Source organism: Perca fluviatilis, chromosome 7, assembly GCF_010015445.1.
Source record: "Perca fluviatilis chromosome 7, GENO_Pfluv_1.0, whole genome shotgun sequence".
NCBI classification, from domain to species: Eukaryota; Metazoa; Chordata; class Actinopteri; order Perciformes; family Percidae; genus Perca; species Perca fluviatilis.
In genome coordinates this window covers 29,997,976-30,019,786 of record NC_053118.1, presented here as the reverse complement: position 1 = coordinate 30,019,786, position 21,811 = coordinate 29,997,976, and the positions used below count along the sequence as shown (strand labels likewise).

Sequence of the window (21,811 nt, the reverse complement as noted above, 5' to 3'; positions counted from 1 at the left end):
AAACTTAGCTCACAATACTCAGTTAAACAATTAATCATCATATGTTTAGCATCAAAGCTAAATCAAACTAACAGAAGGGATATTTATGTCCAATACAAGAGATTGTATTAGTGAGGTAGCATAGTACACTGAGGGCCAGATGTACTAACCCTTTTGCAGCCACTTCAGGCGTATTTGTTTCACAACGTGCGAGTAAAAGCATGGTGAGGTATGTACAAACAGGCCACACTGAGGTTAAAGCGCAGACTGCCTGTTCCGGGAACTGAAAATGGCAAATTGCGCTTTTCCTTGCCATGCATATGCATTCACGGGAGGGTCAAGGGGAAAGTGGGAGTTTCCCATAAAGAGATGGCGGGGGAAGCGTAAAGTGCGCCTAATTATGTATTCTGCGGTATGTACAAAAACTGCCCGTGAAAGCGCGCCTCTATTTTGCGGTGAAATTCTCCGCCTCTTAACAGCAGGTGTAAACCAGGAAGCGGGTTTCCTCGCATACGCCTCCTGGTGAAATGGCAGCAGTAATCCGAGCAAGACGAAGACATAGGCCAAGGAGATGAGCTGAAAAGATTTTTGCTACAAGGATCACATTTTTTCAGTTGAGTGAACACAAAATCATTAAGCGTTACAGATTAAGCAGCGATGCAATATTACAGTTACTAGAAGAAATCAAAGATGACATTGAATCTCCGACTCAGCGTTCACATTCCATTCCAGCAGTTGTTAACTCCTCGCTACATTACAAATATTGGCATCAGGATCATTTCAAACAGTCATAGCATCAGCAGTGGGAATATCACAGTCTGCACTCAGCCATATCATAGCACCAGTAGTTAACGCTTTGCTACAGCGCAATTTACGGTATAGTGGTCGGAGAAAGGCGCTGATTACCCGATGAACTGCAGGTTTGGTAAATACGACGTAAGCTGAAGTATCACAGCATGCGCTTTCTGCGGGTTGGCCATGGCGCTGATAATGCTACATTCGCAAATGTACGTACATCTGGCCCTGAGGCACAAAGAGGCCATTGTCAATATGTAACTTTGAAGGCTTCAGCTACACTAGAACTCCTATAACTCAGCACAGTAGAATGTTAATAAAGAATGGCAGTGCAAAGCTGGTCAAATTGATTAAAAAACAATACATTTTAACATGCTCTGCAGAGCACTCAGTACAGAAAGCCAGTCCACACATAATAAGAAGTCCAGGCACACTTTATTCAGAATGATAAGTAAATTTAATCAAGTCCATCAATGTTTCAGCTCATGGGATCAAAATGTTAGTGGGATTAATGCAATCTACAGTGCCTGTGAAGAGCATGCTGAACACAGTGTGCAGCTCTTATCTGAAGCATCCTGCCAGTGAAGAAATGCTGGCTGCTCATTCAGCTGAGAGATGGGCCAGGTGGAACGAACCATGTCGGTCCTATGGTCTTCATCTCCCTGCTGCCAAACAAGTGACGGTATACTAGATATGGCTTTCTGAAAGACGATACACGTACTGAAGCTGCAAGTCAGGTGATCATTTGTCTCAATATCTCTATGTTAACATGTGATTTTTATGGCAAAAGAAATCAGAAGCTCTTGGCCAGATTTGCCTTTCATTCAATTTTTTGCTCACAACCTGTGTCGAGTTAAAGTCTGATTTGCTAAGACAGCAGCTAATTATGCAATCAGAGATTCAGACTGACTAGGCAGACTCTTAGAGTGAATGAGAGCCTACAAGGTGCAGTTCAGACATCTGCAAGCTCAGAACAGAATCAAACAATGTTGTAATGAAAATACTAATCAAAAAATTAAGTTGATTAAGGTTATGCAGAATTAAACTCTTGAGAAGAGTATCGTATACGTGTAATAATTAAGTCAAATAATTATGTTTTTAAAGGTTTTATAAAAACTAATGCAACAGGAGTCATTAAACATACTTTTAGGAAAATGGGAATGTCATTGAATGGCAAAAACTGTTTACAGGCCACCGTAATGTCAGCGTCTTATCAAAAGAGTGCAGTCACTATCAACCAACAACTTCCCTGCATAACCACAACTTTCTGTCTGCTCTTGGCTTATTTATTTTTTACAGTGGTTAGATGGTCAGATCTAGGCATTCATTTAGGTGTTTATCACTGCCCTGTTTTTATTTAGCCCAACTAAAACTTTCTGTCCGCCCACAGCTTATGTTCTATCATTGAAATTTATATAGATTACAGGTCAAAAACTGTGGTTCTAGGCTTGTGCACCTGTAAATAACCCATAAATAACACGTTTCTTGTGGCAGAATGTGTTTGTAAGGTGGCACAATGTTGTTCCTCACAAAATGATATTCTTGTCAGGCTCTGAGACCGTATTTAGACTTGGGGTTGCTAAAATTTAATTGAACCCAGACTAATGAAATTCTTGTTTTTGTAGGTTGGCACTTCCTTAAGGCATTGGATAGGACCCACCTAATCGTTTTAGCTCAACAAAATTAAAATACCTGCTGTGCAAAGTTAAAAATAATTAAGAGTCAAGACTCAACATAACTGGTCAATTAAATGAATAAATAAAACGTAATGTGTATATATTACATTGTTTTTCTGTAGCTATAGTAAGGGATGATCCTTCATCATGGCTGTCATTTCTTGTCAGTATATCTGATGTGACCCCAGACGACCCAAAATCTGATGAATAGTAGCAGGGACTCGACTCAAGATACACAGCTGGTCCACTATATGTATGTGATGTATTGTTTTAGCTAAATGTCAGGTTAATGATGAGTCATGGTGGTACTGCTATTATTACTGGCACTTTTTCTTCTATTAATTGATCTGACTCCTACTACAGTTATAATAATGTACTTCGGCTTTTGATTATGAATGCTTCTAAGCTATTCCCTTTTACTTTAGGTTTTTTACCCCTGCAGTTTGTCTACCAGCTGTTTGTCTGACCCTGCTGAGGCAACATGAGTTAAGGTGTTATGAGTGAGAAGTTTCAGCGACAACCCTTTGGGTAATAAGACAATGACACAGATCCTAGTCTATCTCTGGATTGAGGACAGATGACTATAATTGTTCTTTATCTCTTAGGGACAGCTTGGCTCGACCCGCTTTCAATCATCATGGTGACACCAAAGAGAAACAAAAACACACAGGGGTCAGGGCACGGGGAGCATGACTTGCAAGTGCCGCTATGCTAACACAGTTATGGTTCAACTCAGCTTAGCTTAATGTCCTGCTTTAGAAAATGTGTATTATCAAAGATAAAATATAATGACACATGCATAACAGAGATTCAAACATCCAATACATAGTGTGTTGTGTACTTAAAGGGGTACACAAGGTGTGAGGCAGTTACACTTTATGCACATACACGCATACTGAGCACCACACTAGAAACCACCACAGCTAAGTGTGAGGGCGACCTAGCAAACTACAAAGAGGAAATTCTCTCCGACTATAAAATCAAAACACTGAAAATGGCACATCAGTTTGAGTGTATCCATCACCGTGACATTCACTAGCTACCTTGCCTCTGAAGATAACATATGTAGATGCCATTGTCCAGCATGGCTCTTTGTGAATTTAGAAGTTCAGCTACACTATAGGCCAATAGGAGCACCTCATCCCAAAATGATTGGGGTCTATTTTCATGAATCGGTGTCACAAAGCAGGGTGAATGAATCAAAACTCAATCAACGCATGGCATGACAACTTTTGGTTACTTTATGGTGCTAAATCTGTGCTGCACTCAGTAAAACTGCGGGATTAGTGTGCAAACGTTATCAGCCGTCGCGATAGGAGCTCAGTGCACGAAAGCACTCTGTCGCTTTAATGATAGGAGGTTTAGAATATCTGGCACCATAAATTCAATTACCATGGGAGGAGATAACATATTGGCTTACTGTACCATGTGGCTCTTGTCCGAGGCAAACCCAGTGTAAGTAATGGCTCAATGATATTAGGTGAGAAGCCAAACAGAACCAGCGGCAGTAACTAGAGAACAGGGACATCTATAAACCTCTCCCTGACATCAATAGTTCTGCTTACCCAATCTCCTCTCTGTGCTTTATGGCACCTGCAGATGTCAGCAACAAGCCTTGCTTGAGGGACCTCGATCAGTCAAATTGTTATTTGTTGCAAACGACTGATGCACAGAGAGTTTCTTAGAGTTGGCAACCCTGGATTCTAAATAATATTTAACAAATTATATTATTCAAGGTCGGAATATAGCCACTACGGGTAACAATGAGGTTTGTGAAGCCGTCTTTGTTTCAGTACACGGTCTTCAGTTTGCAAACACACAGGTGCACACACACATACACAAGCACACCAGTGGTGGAATGTAACTAATGGTGCGTTCTTTTTGTCCACCGAAGTCTATCTACGAGTCGTTTTCCGGAGTTACGACCCGGAAGTTGCAAAAAGAACGCCCCCGAGGTCGTATTTACGACTCGTCAAGTCGTCTGAACTCAGAGGACCCCGAGGTCACTTTCAAAGATGGCTACGTCGTGCATCACACGTAGTAAACATTGTGGTTTTTTACAATTTTAAGCACTTTTGTCTTTGTTGTAACCAAATGAAGAAGTCGTACACATAGTGCTGTATACTGCTACCTATAGGCATGTCGCTACAGTCTTATTATGAGTTAAATACCGCCTAATTAGTTACTTTGTAGCTTGTGCAGCTGAAATTGGCTAGAGACGCTCGGTTGCTATATGACAACAATGGCTTTAAGCCGAGTCTTGAACAGAAAGCAGAGCAGTAGCCTAACGTTAATGTTAATCAAAACGTAATTTACATGTATCAAACTGTGAAATATATTTGTGTAATATGTTAATAACTGGGTGAATAGAATCCTAAATGTTACTAAAAATGTTACAAAAATCCATCTTTTCTCCAACTCGTAGTATTGTGTGACAAAAAGAATGCAACAACCCGCGGTTATTAGTTTTTCAACACGGATGTGACGTCACGCTCGAGCTACTAGTCGCGATTACAAGACAAAAAGAACGCACCATAAGTACATAAACTAAAAGAATGAATTTCAGTACAGTATGCTAGTTTGTACCTCTAATCCACTACATATTGGGGGCAAATATTGTACTCTTTGTACTCCACTACATTTATTTAGCAGCTTTAGCTACGAGTTACTTAGCAGATTCAGATTGTAAATACAAAATCTAAGGCAACTAATAAATTATAATATATTATTATAGATTCAGCTACCCAGCAGTATATAAAGTAGCTGAAATTGGCCCCACCTTTACCAGCTGCAACATTAGTGACGCTTACACATTAATGCATCGCTGAAAAAAGCCATTCTGCATAATGAGTATTTGTACTTCAGGTACTTTAAGTATATTTTGATGCTAATATTTATGTACTTTTATTTAAATGAGTGTATTTACACTATGGTACTACTACTTTTACTTAAGTAAAAGATCTCAATACTTCCACCACTGAAGCGCACACACACATTTTTGGCAGGAAATAGGAGCATATTTTGTCAAAAACTCGTGAAATATCAGGATCTCAATTCCCTGCATTGAATCGCACCTTATGTCACACCGTAACCCTAATTGAACCTGGCAAGGAAAAATACTTTGGCTTTCTGAGAGTGTGTCAGTTTTATGTTTCTTAACTACATTTTGATCCTTTGGCTGTGCTGATTGTTGGGGCCTCCTGTGCAGCTCTTCTTGAGAAATGTTGATATTACTAAAAAATGCATGATTGCATATTTCCCCTTCCATATATCCAGCTTGAGGTGCTTGAACTGAACTTTGGGGTTCCAGCTGGAAATAATAGTTCCACCTAACCTATCCTTCCTTCCCATAACTAGATTAAATGAGCCATCAGACAATAGCACCATTTTTGTAGTTGCCACTGAACATAAAACAGGTTCAAAACAATTTAAAACTGCACAAAGTTATGTGGTATTACTATGCTTTTACGTCTATGCAAGCTCACACATGCCATACACACACACACACACACACGCACACACGTGCACATGCTCTTTCTCCCCATTCATCTTTATTTCCACCTCTCAGCACATTGAAAATCACCTTCACAGTCAGGTGGAGACTTCGGCAGGGCTGCACCTCTGCATGAAGCAGCAGAGAGAGCGAGAGAGAGATGTCCAGCGTCTCATTTTCCCCACATAGTGTTTATTTATTCACATCCTGAGTGAAAAGGGCCTCACAGAGCAACCTGGGGAGTTTCCTGCATAGCCTGTCAGACTGTTTAGAGCAAAATGCAGGAGAGATCTAAAGTCAGAGAGAGATAAAAAGATGGTGGACTTGGGAGTTATGGGAGAGAACATGAGAGTGAGGGAGTGTAAGAGCAAAAATCACAGTGTGTGTGAGAGGGAGAGTCTATTAGAGAGAGACTGAGTTTCCATCTAACTAGCTTTTATGAATTATAACATCAAATAACGCTGATAATCTCAAAAAAATGATTTTTTTTTTCTTTTTCACATAGAAGTCAAAGATAAAAAGTGATGTGAATGATGACTTGATTACGACATAGACTTGGCATGAGCAACCCACATTGTGTTGTTCAGTGTAGGCGCACAACAGCACAAAAGCAGCCTGGACATTCTGAAATCGTTACATACCTGACCGTACAGAAATATCTAAGGCATCTCTCATGAATGGGGTGCTTGTTTTATTTGTATGACCATTAGCTCCTACATTATTGTATTGTATGTCATGCCGTTTTTGTTCCTGGATATGGACAATATTGGCATGGACAAATAGATTCTTACAAGGAATATTTTTTCCTCATGTTTATCGACATGCAGGAAATGCTTCAGCCTGCATACCTGATGGAAATGCACACAACTTAAGTCACTTTTTTTTATATATCTGTGACATATTAAAAGTTTGCAAGAAAAGATTTACTTGACATTTTGATAAAGGCTTGCTAGAATGAGAGAGCTACAGTTTTAATTTAAAGACATTAGGTAAGTGAAGGAGAGATGCAAACAGAGAATAAGGGCGAGAGTACGAGCGGAAGAGAGGCAAAGAGAGCTGTGGGAGTGAGTGTAAGCGAGTGGGAGACTGAGAGCAGCAGAGGGAGATTTGTGAGAGAAGGCTACCGTACAGATATAACGGGCAAGCCCAACTTTGCTATTGGCCAAAGCCTGAATGGGCTCAAACCGTTCCTGTCGTTCATCTGTATTTACTTGCAAGCTAAGTCTTCCCATTCAGAATCTTAGGGGAAATCCTCACCAAATTGAAATGTTGAAGAGAAAATACTGTTTTACATGGACTTTTCAGTTTATTAGACACAATCAAACATTTTAATTTCTTTTTTCTTTATTTTCTATTGAGGCATGTGGCATGTCATTGTCGTATGCAATATGGTCAAGAGCTCCAAGTTTAAGATTTATGCAAGCAAATGCAAATGAATGACAGGGACATCTTGAGGTTGTTGGTGCTAATACTGGCCGCAGTTGCCATTCCACACAAGTAATGAACATAAATGAACACACAAGTACGAAACACAAAAGTTGAACAGATGGAGTCATTTGTATTTATTGTTCATTGTGTAGTTATTATTATAAGCAATCTGTTAATCCTAACATGTGTGCCTATGTGAAGCATTTAAAATTGTCAGGGAGATCAAGAAAGAAGGAAAAGGCCACATATAAGAAAAGAAAAGATCAGACTGAAAGCCAGGTAGGTACATTTGAATTTAGATTTGCAGAGGCAGAGAAAACATCACAGAGATCTAGAAATAAAAATAGAAGTGTGAGAGAAGATGGAGGAGTGAGAGGGAACAGGATAGAGGTAAATGGTAGAAATGTGATAAAAAACAATTTTTAACTCCCAAATAGAGGAATATTAAGGATGAAAGGGTGGAAGAGTGACAGCGTAAATACAAAAGGGGAGGAGTGGGTGTGGGCAGTGAGATGAAAGGTTTTTAGCGGAGTATAAAAGAGAAGGCCACATCCAGGAAGAAGGTGCCAGAGAGGGAGCCAGAGAGCAAAGGGGTGGGGGGGCTGAGAAACAGATGGGCAGAAGGAGGGGAGATATGGTTGGGAAAAGGGAAGGGGAGGGGGGGGGGGTTCGCGAAGAGGCTGCCAGGAGTTGGTGTCTAAAGTTGGACTTCATTGAGATTCATTGCGTGGTGATGGTCATATTGATCCCCCCCCCCCTCCTTTAGACATATTGCATATTGTCTTTTATCTCGAGGTCAGCTTATGAATGGAGCCCGATTGTTACGGTTTAAGGATGGGTCTATCTTAATAGAACACTGACTCTCATGCAAGTTAAAGTAGTTGTCACTGTAATCATTCCTCCTCTCTGTACTAGCTGGGAAGTGACCCCTAATTAGTGCAACTCTTAAATGCAAAAATGTGTTCTAAAATTCACCTGAAGCTAAAATGATGGTTCAGCAGTCTGGGTTGGCCAAATCAAGTTGGTATCTTCCAGAATTATGGCTTTTTTTTGTTGCCAGATTCCCTCCTTGTGCTTTAGTGTTGCTCTCCTATAACATTGTCTAACTCATAATTGACATCCATGCAGTCTTCTATCTTGTCAAAACCTGGTGCCTACATTACCCATAATGCAACTCAACTGCCGGCAGTTGCGTCGGATATTTGGGTGTGTTTTGCTTGTAGCATCTAATATGGCCTTGAGTCGCTAGCCTCAAGCAGAGATGAGAAGGTCTGGTAAGCTCACTTCTTTCTAACTCCCAACCCCCAGATTTATTTTATTTTCAGACTTGTAGTCTTCAGCCCCAACTGACTCATGTGACATTACTTGAGGCAATTTATCAGACTTCACACAACTCCCTCTGGAGCCACAACAGGCTTTATACAACTTCCTTTCACATATGCAGTAGTACTCCCCACGACCTGTAAACAGACTTTGATGTGTAAAATCCGTGGAGTTCTGCGTCAATATGCTTCAAAACAAAGCGCTTGTAAGATCATGGAAGAGTGTGTGTGTGTGTGTGTGAACCTTTCTGACATCAGAATTAATATGACTACGACAAACAAATTTGTCAAACTTCTTCACACAGCTCCTATCACTTTTTTGTGTAAACGCATTCCTTTGAGGACAGACTTTCCTTTAGTGTGTGCTGTTGTATCCTTTTGTACAGCAGGCTTTTTGCCCCACCTTTCGACTCTGGCTACTTGGAGTAAGTACAAACACTTAGGCAGGTTCACATGGAATGTAAAAGCTAGTTCATTTTAGCATGCTCCGGCCTTTACAGTGTAGTTGCTTTAGGAATGAATCACTTCACAGCCAGTGTGGAGAGGAGGAGTGATTACAGCCACCCAGTACTCTCTTAACATATTATTAGTATTGTATTAAGACAAACTTAATAAAATCTGAACCTATCTTAGACACAGCTACTGTGAGTGTAACGACACAGATTAATTCCTGCAGAACAATACACTGATGGTATATTCGGTACCTTTTGATGTGTTTGACAATGTTGCAGAGCTTGGATTACTGCATGCGTTCTCAGTGCCAACTTACGCTCACGGTGTGTGTGTATATATAGTTAGAGATGGAAAGAGAAAAGGAGAGGGGGAGGGATGGAGAGACAGAAACAGAGAGAGTAAGAGAGTGAGGTACAAGTCAGTATTTCATGGATGGCTGTGTTGCTATGGGAACAAGATGTGGGCTCCCTATTCCCAAAAAAGTGTCCTCCTTCCTTCCTCCCTTCCTTCCCTCTTTCTCTCTTTCATCACTTCATTTCTCTCTTCTTCTCCTTCATGGCATCCACAGCATCTACACCTCTCTCCTCCTCTTCCCTTTCCCCCATGATCACATCCCACCACATGCCTCCTCTCTCTCTCTCCCTCTCTCTCTCTCAATCTCTCACCCTCTTCTCCGTCATCCATCCTTTCCCCGCCCACTCATTTACCTCCCTCTCTCTCTCTCTCTCTCTCTGCCTATTCTCTTCCTCTCCTCTGCTTCACTCTTCCACATTTTCCCTCTCTGTCCTTCCCCTCTCTGTCTCTCTCTTTGCATCCCTCTTTCTCCTGCCTCTCTGATCCCTCTGTCTCTTTAACACTCACTTATATTCTATTCTTTTCTCGGTTGTCATGGCAATAGGCTGGGGGCGTGAGGGAGCGAGCGCGAGCAAGCGAGCGGGAGTGGGTGTTTCGGAAGTGACATCTCTTGGGCAGTAACCTTGTTTCCTGTGTGGTGGAGTTGGGGGCAGATTCAAGGCGCTAGCAGTGCAGCAACAGTGACGCCGTGTGGACGCTTTGGGTGAGCAATGGGGAACCCGGGACGTGCCGCGTGAGGGCTGGGTGAATGATCTGATAGGTGAGAATACTCTCTCTGCCTCTACCACTCTCTCTCTTTCTCTGTGACACACACACACACACACACACACCCTCCCCTCTCATCGAACATCTCTCCTTCATGGTTGAAGTGGACCCATTGTAGGGATCAAAGCTTTTGCCTAGATTGATACAGTAGTTTGAGTACGGGAAGGGCAGTTTTTATTTTTTACATATTCACTGCTTTCGGTCTACACACAGACAACACCACACCTACATGTGGGCACACACATATACAGACAGACACATACATTTCTTTGCATTATAGTTTGAGCTGGTGATTGTAAATGTACACTTTTACACTGAAAGACAATATGACTACAGTGATTAGCAAGTGAGTTTTTACTTCAAAAGCCTTATGTTTCAGCTCTGTAGCAGCCCTGAAGACGGCCTATAGTACTCAGAAAAGGAGTATAGTGTGGAGAGGAGGTACATACAGTTCTGAGCGAAGGTGGATATAGTGCTAAAGAGGAGGATTGGGTGCTGATGGAAGGTAGGTATCAGTGCTTAGGGCAAGGGGATGCATGCACAGAGGGTGCCCTGTGACTTTGATGTACAGTATATTTAATAAGTATTCAGTGTGATCTGTGGGTATACTTTAAAGCTGCATTATTAATTGTTTTGGCCACTTGCGGTTAGAAGAACTTCAGAACAAGCTGAAAAACTTCAACCCTAACATATTTTCACCTTATAATGTTGTTACTGTGTTAGCAAACACTTACCATTTATTTTGAGTTGTGTTTCTAACAAGCTGATGAATTTAAGTCCAATATTTACTTGTCTTTTAGCTCTGTTTTGGTTGCCACCAACTCCTGAGGAAAATATCTTATGTATATCTGTCTTTTTAGCCACTAAACGCTCCATGATTTTCACCAGCTAGTTACAACTTTGTCTCTAGTGCTGATCTGATGCACCAGATCGATATTAGGTATCGGCCCTGATGTGATTGATTAACATTAAATACAATTTCTTTGTCAATATCAATGTCGTTTCTTCAGTCACTATCTTCACTCAGTCATGGTGGGGCATTGGCGTTTTAGTGCCATAGCAATCCCTGGCCTCATGTTACCTCACATAAAAATTACTTTAATTTTACACACTGAAGTATACAGATTAAAAGTTTGGGAAAAAGAGGGCACTCGTATCGGATTGGTACCCGGTATTGGCATGGTGGTGATGGCGCAGTGGATATGGAACCAATGTGTCCCTGAGCAAGACACGTAACCCATAGTTGCTCCAGAGGCGTGCAACCTCTGACACATATAGCAATTGTAAAAAAGCGTCAGCTACAGTAAATGACATGTAATGTAATGGCAGAGACCCTAGTGGAGGTATCTGAATCCGTATCGGGATAGGAAAAGCTGAATTGTTGTATACCTACTGAAAAGCTAGAGAGTTGCAGAGTCAGGTGATAATCCTCTGTTGGTTCCTTTCTACAAGCGACCCCTTTTTACATTACACATCGACATTTGATCCATTGCCACGTAGAAATATTGATAGGTGATAGATACACATAAAGCGTGGGCGTCATACAGGGAAATGTTAGTTCACACAACACAGCTTCATAAATGTGCTGGCAATTAACACATAGTCGCCATAAGTTCAAAAGTCACAAATTCAAGTCGGAGACAAATTCTGATAAATCACAGGAGGTGCCACGTAGCACAAAAGTTCACCAGAAGTAATGTCTGTTTTATATTAGGCCCATTTTAAGTCACTTTTTATTTTCAGAAAAAAAACTAAATGTCATTGACACAACACTACAATCCGCAGCCATCGGAAAGCAAGACTGTATATTAGTGACAGTGGTCAGACCGCCTTTTTAAGTTTGTTGAACAATATGTGAAGACATATCTGTCCTCAGGCCTGTGTGAAATGAAGAATGGCAGTGTCATTCTGTTTCTGCATCGCATCATCCCTTTCCAATAGTTGGGAGAGCTGTGTTCTGCTGTTATCTGTTTTTTGAACAGATAATTGATCGCTATAAAATAGAACTATATAAATACTCCTGGTGTGGAAAATTCACACACATCTAAAGTGCAATGTTATGGAAGAACCATTTCCTTCTTTTCACATCCAATATCCAAGAATTTGTTTTTGATATATTTAGCAAACTAAACTTCTGTGTGTATAAAAACAGGGAAAACAGGTAATGGCAGTAAAATAATATATAAATAACAAATAGAAATACAATAAATATAGCCTTGCAGTATAAAGATATTAATCAAAACACACACACGGGCCTATGGCAATCAGTTGTAAATCAATTCAAGGGGTGTTTGAACGTCAACGGTAACGTTACCTGAAAACAGCGTGTAGTTCCTTTTTTAGCAAGTTTGCTTTATGTGTCATTGTGCATAAATATGAACACTACCGTTGCTGTCAATGGGCTTATCTGCTAACGTTAGCTACTGACGTTTACCTCGGAACAATCCAGCAAATAGACGGTACCCTAGGGTGCCGCTACCTGAAACGGATGATTCAACGTCGGCGCTCATTTTACACACAGTTTAGCAACAAAACTAAACGCTGAGGGAAGATTACTACCTTTTTTATGTTGGTTTTGAGCGGTATGCATCCCCACTAACCTGGAAAGTGTTAATACAACGTCTCCTGCAGCGGGGCGTCCGAGGCAGAGGGACCACAGCGTTCGCTAACGTTAGCTTCTTGTCTCATCTGGGGTCTGATAAACAGTAAATGTATCAAATTCAGTGTGCCCAACGCCATTTTCGATAAACTGTAGCGGTCATGTTTCACGGGACCCGCGATAGTGCCGTTTTCATGTTCCAGTTGTTCAGCCTCAGAGGGGAGAGAGAGAGAGCGGCTGACCGTTCGCCAGAGTTCAGTAGAGCAGACGGCTCTGCAGAGCCGTGTATAATTACGACTTTATGACATTTCACAAACCGCTGAAGGAGCGGGGGTGTGCCGCTGCTACTGCTACATGCATATAGCGGAAACCCTGCGTGTGAACGTGTGGTGCTGATGTTCCGCAATGTTAATCATGTTCCGCCAGAGTGCATTTGACCGGCATAAAATCGGCATATGTCAGACTGACCGGCCGGTCATGACCGATCACGTGAAAATCGGCAAATTCCGGTCACCAGCCGGTCAATCGGTGCATCTCTAGAAAAAAAAAAAAAAAAAAAAAGGATTTACTGTGGCCTACAACATATAGATGTAAGATGTCCCACAACTCAAAGTGTGTTTTAGTGTCATTATTTATTTAGTTTATAGTAGATTTTGGTTTGCTGTTGTGTCATAAAACAGACTTATAGTTAAGCAACGATTATAGTAAGCATTTAAGCTCCAAAATGAATGTGTCAAAGGCCACATTATACCCAATATAATAAAAAAAAACTAGCCTTTACAACGTGATCATTAAAATGACATTTAGTAATCAGCTGTAACTGTAGCAACACAGGTACAACTTATCTCCTACTCTGTCTAGTCTGACACCGCCTCCGACTCCACCAGTACCCGTGAGTGATGGTAGCCTGTAATTGGCACAAATAAAGTCACATTTTTTACGATCGAGATACCTAATTAAAGCAGAGATCCAACAGAAGTGTCTGGTGTAGAGGTAGTGTGTCATGATGCAAAATGCTGTAATGGCGCCGTTGCCGTCTTTTTCATAGCTGAACAATTGGTCGCTGGTTGATTGCTCATACCAGCGTACAGTACTTCATCTTCGAGCTATTTGGGTAGTTGGGTAGTATAAGTTGTGGTGGGAGCTGGTGAGATTGTGAGCCCTTTAAATTGCTCATGCTGGGTATTGTGTTTTGGAAGACAGAGGCCTCACCACCCTGTGAGGTAATCGTTGAGTAATAGGTATTGATCAACATACCTATCAACCCCCCACAGATATATTTAGGTAATTGTGTGCAATGGAGCAGAGAAATTATACTGATTAGCTTTTAATGAAGGAAAGCCTGGTTTCTGAATGAAGATTATTATTACTATTATTTATTGTGCTAAATGCATACGCCAATCCACTACCATGACCAAGACTATTGTAAGGCTGATGAGGTGGAGTTTCTCCTTTGCAGCATATAGCAGAAGTTGAGAGCATGACCAATGTGCTTATTCAGCGAGAAGCCTCGTACTTCTAGGCCTCTGTGACCCCGCTGCTGACACTTGACATCCCCCCACCCCACCCCCCCTTGACTCAGCACTGACAGCAGCCTACTGTACTTCACATATGCACCACTCTGACTCACAGCTTGTCAAAGTGCAGCACTGCATCTATTCTCACTGCCTTCCATATATTCATTCTCGACAAAATAACCTCTGTATTCTGTCGGTATATTTTTTTCCGGTAATCCGTTGGAAAGTAATAATATGTAATACTGGTGCAGCTGAAGTCACGGTAATGACATGTGCACTGTGTGGTGCTTTCTCGCCTAGAAAGTAAGATGCTTTGGTTCACCATGCTTGCTGGAGTACATTATCTGCCGCGGGCGGCCCGGGGATATTGCAAGCTTTATTTTTAGCGCTGTTTTGGAGCTCAGCGATGTGTATAAATCAACATTAGGCCTGTCGGGTTCCAGTAATGACAACGTTGACTAAGGCTGACCAGTCATCCGATTGGTCCGTGGGACTCTTCTTTGTAAACTGCTAGGGATGGCAGAAAAAGGAAAAGAGCCCACACCGAAGGAAGGAGAGAGAGGAACAAAGGCAGAGCGAGGGAAATGCAGAGAGCAGACCGTGGAGAGTGAATGAAAGATGGAGAGAGGAAGATGAGCGGAGAAAAGAGGCATCTCAGCATTTCTGCTTGTGCCAAATTGTTAGTGTACAGTATATGTGCACCCTGTACGTACGAACGGACAGACAGAAGAATGAGTCTGCTCATTGAAATTCTGTCCACTGTGCTTCACAGGCCCTTAATAGGCAGCCTCTGGGGTGGAGAGGTAGGCCTACAGTAGAGTAGTGCAGATTGGGCTGTGGATGACTCACGCTGCTATCCTCCAGTGAATATCTCAGCATCATGACTTTGCTCTGCACAGTTACAAAGTTTGGATTCCAGGGCTGAGATGCTTCTTGGAGAAAGATAGAGCATGCCACACAGTGCTTTATGTCTCTGGAGGCCGGTGATAATGACCAACGGTTCATTGTGCACTTACTCAGAATCACATCTGCTTTTACAGTTTGGCTCAAAGACAACACACCCATCCACAGTGAAGAACAATGCATAAAAAGAGTAGAATAAGTCAGCAGTGATAGATCACCATAACTCCTCTTTATGATGAAATATATGGAGGTGCTTACAACGGGACCATTTTGTGTGATGCACACCAAAACACTTTTACTATTTCCCTTTGCAACAAAAAGATTTTGCCATTTAGCCTTTGAAAATAACATTTCCTAATAACCCGCTGTGCAACATAACTCAGAGCAGATTAATAGAGTGTAAAGCCTTCAAATGCTTTTTCAGCTGTTTATTCATGGTCGTGATGAGACACAACCATTCCAGTCATAATCTTGACAGCATATCACAAAGCAATCCACAATATGTATTTTCAGAATTTTTTGTGAATATCCGGTCTTACTTTCACCGGCTAGATGTGAGTAACTATAGAGAACCACACTTGAAATTAATAATTTGCGGTTGGAGAGATAAAATCTGCCAGTTGCTTCCATAAGCATCACTTGGACCTTTTAAAGGGTAAAACGGACACCTATATAATGTGGCTTTTTAAAGTGGTAAGAACTGAGTAACAGAGTGTGGGATTTAAGTAATGGATCGAAAGAAAAGAAAAGGAATCTGCAACTAGTTTGTTTATCAATTCATCGTTTAAGTCTCTTTTCAGGCAAAATGTCAAACTTCGGATGGTACCAGGTTCTCAAATGTGAGAGTTTGCTGCTTTTCGTCATCTTACATTAAAGTAAACTGAATATTTTTGGGTTTGGGACCGTTGGTCGAACAAAACATTTAATAAGGTCCTTGTCGTTGTGCCCTAGGATATTTGTGATGGACGTTTTCTGATGATTTATAGACCAAACTATTATTCATTCTAAAATAAATTGGCAGATTAATCGATAATGTAAAACACCATTAGTTTCAGACCTAGAAAGCCCTGGCATTAAGTGTTCTACAGGAAGAAAAAAAATTAAATAAGATTTAAAAAACTCGTCGGCTGCCAAAAATTCCATAAAGGCTATTTTGTCATCCTTTTTTTCCCACTTAAATCCCTTTTTCTCTCTTTTTAGATTTTTGTGCAGACACAAAGGCTGAGTGGAGGCTTCCGTGACGCAGCCTCATCACTGTGGCCCATATTCATAGCCTCGAGTTTCTCTTCACCCAAATGATTCATATAACATCATATTTTTCTTTTAACAACAGAAGACATTTATCTGTAGATGTGCAACATTTTGTGACTGGACTAAATGGCAGCTGAGATTTAGAGTGATCATCCCACCATAGAAAGACATCATCCATTTGTCTTATTGAAGGGCCCCTAAGCAAGACACCAAACCTCTCCCTTCTTCAGTGAGATGGAAACTGTGTGACCACATGTGGCTCCATGTATAAAAGAAATAAAATGTTTTGTGTTTTTCATGAACCCACTCTTCATGCTTCACTCCTTTCCATTCCTTAAATCGCCCATATTAATTAGCTGTGCTTGTTTAGGAGCTCATATATAGTTCAGCAGCTCGATTCATAATTCAGACCATCACCTGAGTTGTTATTTTGCCACAATTAAGACAATTGTCTTTTTTCTGCTCTGGGTGGGGATGGAGAATCACTGTATACATCAACTGTCTGGAAGAATCTGAGAAGTGATGATGCAGTAAAATAATCGGTTGTGACATGCTGTAGTGTTGCATTGTGGGCCGCAGAAGGTGACTGGTTCTGGCTTACTTTCAAAAGGAGAGAGTGCAGAGCCTCAAATAAATGTGTGTGTGTGTGTGTGTGTGTGTGTGTGTGTGTGTGTGTGTGTGTGTGTGTGTGTGTGTGTGTGTGTGTGTGTGTGTGTGTGTGTGTGTGTGTGTGTACCCTGCAGATGTTGTGAGTGTAAATTTGGCTTTTCATTTATGCAGGAGGTGTGAGCTGCACACCCATCAGAAGTCTTTCTCAACTTGTTTACCCCAGGATTCATTTTGAAAATCACATTTATCCTATTGTTTTAACTTGGTAAGATCACATGTTTTCAGTGCAAATTAGTTCACGAATCTCCCCCTGGCACAGAGCATATCAAATTGATGTTAGTGGAGTGGTGATTTTCCTTATAGGGAGATATTTCCATCTTTTTATTTTGAATATTAAAGCAAACTACGATTGATTCAGCCTTGTTCGCAGGCATGTTCCACTGGACTGTTTCTAAAAGAGTGGAGTCTTTGAATTCCAGCATCAGACAGGATAAAGCGAGGAACTGCCTCAAGACGTTTGCTTTTGTATTCGTAGCTGAAAATGCTCAGTGGCGTAATGGGAAGCATGTGAGAGATGCTGCTGTTGCCTTTTGCTTCATGGAAAAGAAATACAAAGGTCTAGAGCTTAAACAGAGATAATAAATAAGGTTTGTTAAGAGGAGGGAGGGAAAATGCAAGGTCAATATCAGACCGATGCATCAAGAGATGTTGAACAAGTCACAGAGAGAGAGAATTTTAACCTATGGAAAAGTGTTACAAATGCACAAACATACTGTTAGCATGAATTACATTTTATGACTGATAAAAGCTTGAACAGATTACACGAACATAGCATGGGCTAGTATTATTCTGTGCCTGTTTTAACTGTTCCTTAAGTTAAAACATAAGTTAAAGCAGTGCAATAAGGCTAGAGCGAAGAAAGAAAAGACAAAGTGCCTCATTCACCAAAGGTCCTTAGCCACACATCTTTCATTGAAGACGAAGTGAAACAGCTACCTTGGAGAAGAAAATCCATATTAATGCCTCCAACACTGTGTGATCAATTCCCTAAATTATCCAAAGCACAGAGCCCTCAGATATAATTTTCTTTTTTTTCCCCACATCTTCTTGATTGATCCTTGGAATTAGGGATAACGTCAAAGATAATTCTGTACCCCCACCGAGGAGATTAAAGTTTAGTTCCTCTGTCTGTCCGTCAGCAGGATATCTCAGGAAGCTCGGAACAGATTTTTGTTAAATGTGGTGGACAGGACAGCCTCAGGCCAAGGAACAGATGATTAGATTTTGGTGGTGAGCTGGATCTAGGACTTCTTCAATTAGACAATTATCATTTTTAGCTGTGACTATAAAACTAACAGGGACAGAGACTTGATTTGACATTCAAAGGGTGTGTTTGCAGAGTCACTATCAAGTGCCTGCTGCTTATAAATGAAATATCTCTTTGCTTTTCTCAGCCGTGCCTCAGCACCCATGTTTTAGTCATGGGAACTGCCTCTGCTTTTGTTTTATGTTTGTACCGTTTGTGTGAATGGGAATGATGTTAGGAAAACAAGGGCAAGGGAAAAACAAGGACTTATCCTCTGGACTAGAGAATTATAGGAAAATATGAAAAGTGTTTTAAGGCTTTAAAGCATTTTACCTATTTTAAAGGACTAGTTAGGCATTTTGTTTTCATGCTTTCTTGCACAGAGTTGGACAAAAAGATCACTACTACTCTCACATCTAGGAACGGTTAGCCTAGCTTAGCATAAAGACTGGAAACAAGGAAACAGCTAGCCTGGCTCTGTCCCAAGGTTTAACAAAATTAAAAAAAATTGCCTACCAGCACCTCTAATACTTATTGCATATTTTGTTTGTTAAATGCAAAAACTGAAATGGAAAAACAAGTTGTGGTTGTAGGAGGGGTTACAGTATGTGTTGCACTATATTGCGTTTTAGACAGAGCCAGGCTAGCTTTTCCCAGGCTAAGATAAGCCAAGTGTTTCCTGAATGTAGCTTTAGATGTAGGAGGGGTATATCGATCTTATCATCTAACTCTTGGCGAATAAGCATATTTCTAAAAATGTCGAACTATTTCTTTGAACCAGATCATTTTCCTACTTTGTTGTATCAATGCTTGCTGCTTTATGTAGTTAATGTAGTTTCTAAAGTCTCTTACAGTAGGTCCTCCCCAGAATCAGGTACTGTTTCGAGCATTGTCCTGCATGGTCTCATTATAAGTAGTGACATCTTTCAGGCTGACCTATCAAACCCACTCCAATTACACCTGACACCGATGTTATGAGGACAGACATGTGTCACAGCATCACAGCCCTCCTCCACAGCCGATCATCCTAACTGACCTTGTCTTTCCTCCCTCTCTCTCTCCCCTTTTCCCTTCCTCCCCCCTCCTTCTCTCCTGTCCAGATGCAAGGTGTGCCGTCCCCCCCTCCTATCATCACCATCATCGCACCCACGCCCACTCCTTCCACGCTCCCTCTTACGACCGTCCCGCCCACGAACGTCCCTCCTTCGACCGTCCCACCTACGACCGTCCCTCCTTCAACCGTCCTTCGTACGACCGTCCTTCCTACGACCGTCCTTCCTACGACCGTCCTTCCTTCGACCGTCCTTCCTTCGACCGTCCCTCCTTCGACCGTCCCTCCTACAACCTTTCCCCGCACGAGCGCCCCATCTACGACCGCCCTCCACAAGACCGTCCACCCCAAGACCGCTGGAACCCCCATCTCCGTGTGAACACCGGAAATCAGATCTACATGTTGGACCAGGAAGAGGTATTGCACTCCACACAACAGGAATACACATACTGGTTTTGCACAGATGGCACACCAGTTGAAATAAATGGGGGAAGCATTAGTATTCAGTGTTTTTCCTGGCTCAGAATGGACCTTTGTGCGGGCACACAGTAAGTGGGGGGACTGGGGGTTCTCCCCCAGGAAATTTTGAACGTCAAAGACTTCATTTCCTGCATTCTGATACATTCTTAGACACCAATTTATGGTGAAAAACGTCTTTATTTATGTCAAGTAAAACACAAAATTCTAATGGCAGGTAACAATTCAAAATGGAATATAGTGCAGTAAGGGGGCTTTCACATCAGGGACTTGGGCCCGGATCTGACTAAACTTGACCCGTTTGTTTAATTAATATGTACCGGGCTTGAGGTAACTTTTTCCCAAGGAGCACGTTTTGCTCCTAAGTTGAAAAATGTAGCAGTGACTAACATAAGGTAACTGCTACTGTTGTAGCTAATTTGTACAATAATACAATTGTGTTTATGAAGTATAATATTTCTATTTTGAAATAGGCTACATTCTATTGATCAATAATTTATCAGTGATGTTGAATATACAGTAGTGTAACAGACCGCCACGGTTCGGCATGCATGTGAACCAAAGCAGTGTTTAACCTTCATAGTGTAAAAACGTGACACTACGTGAATTGGGGGGGGGCAGCAGAAAAATGGAGCAGGACGCACCGTTCGTTCAGGGCAATGCCGCGATCGCAACTGTGGTTTTCATGCGTAGGCCTACTCGCGTACGGTTCGCATCAGGTGTTAAAACCAACTGTGCCAAAAGATAGAATTTGACTACTATTTCACGCGACTACGAGTCGTTCTTTAACCGGTCATGAAACTGAAATGTAATATTGATGCGCCTGACTCTGCAAACGGAGATCCCATTAGCGCTAGCTTCACAGCGGAGAGTTCATGCAGCTTGGCTAGCTTATCAGCGCCAGCCGGAAGTGTAAAATATCAGCGTCACGTTTTGGCGCTCGTGACTTTCCCTTGGCGCTGGCTAACAACCCCTTTGGGGGGTGCCAAAACTTTCTCTATGCAGGAAAAACCCTAATATTAGACCAAAACTTCAGAGTGGAAATTTATAATGTGAGCAAAAAAAAAAAGACTTATTTTTCACCCTTTGCACTGAGTTTAGAGAGGATCTACCACTCTAATGTAAAAGAGAAGTTTATTTCACTTATTTTGACATCTAACACATTTTATCACAATATGTTGTGAGCTGGTATATTCTTCTGTCTGAGTTTACCCGGAAAAATAAAGGTTAAACAGTCTTCATTATATAAATGTGTCAAAGCAAATATTAAAATATTCCCCTCTCCTGTGATGCAATATAGATATTTAAATAGACATGGCATAACCTTTAACTATTATACGGTAAACTTTACACATGCCACTTAATATGCTGAATTATTACATGTTCACATCACATATTAAAGGAGTGTTACAGCTAGAGCACTTTGAGCTGCATTTCATGTATGAAAGGTGCTATATAAGTAGTAGTAGTATGTAAGTTTATTATTATTATTATTATTATTATTGTTATAACTATGCTTCGGTTCTGATAGTGGATTCTATTTGGGATTTGTTTCCAAGTTTCATCAATATCTGACTCTATAAAATGACTTAAATCTGCATTAATTAGTTTTTTGGCCACGTGAGGGCAGTGCACCAAGCTGTAAACATGATATTGACCTAATATTACCTTATGAACATGATCATTCATTTGGAGTGATGTTTCTGGCCACCTGGCAAATCTAAGTCCAATATTCACTCTACTTTTAGCTCTGGTCTCCACCGAATCTTTAATCTATATTATTGTTTATATAAAAATATTGATAAAACAATTTTTACTGTATCTCTTCTGTTT

At 41.2% G+C, this 21,811-nt stretch overlaps 1 protein-coding gene across 1 annotated transcript in view; it reads left to right on the top strand.

Annotated features, from left to right (window-relative positions):
* Positions 1–21,811, top strand: part of si:dkeyp-72a4.1 (uncharacterized protein LOC100148058 homolog) — a 67,579-nt gene that overhangs the window by 23,306 nt on the left and 22,462 nt on the right. The window contains exon 2 of the mRNA XM_039806154.1: positions 19,551–19,918. Coding sequence (XP_039662088.1) covers positions 19,551–19,918 — 368 coding nt within the window. The remainder of the gene's footprint in view (positions 1–19,550; positions 19,919–21,811) is intronic.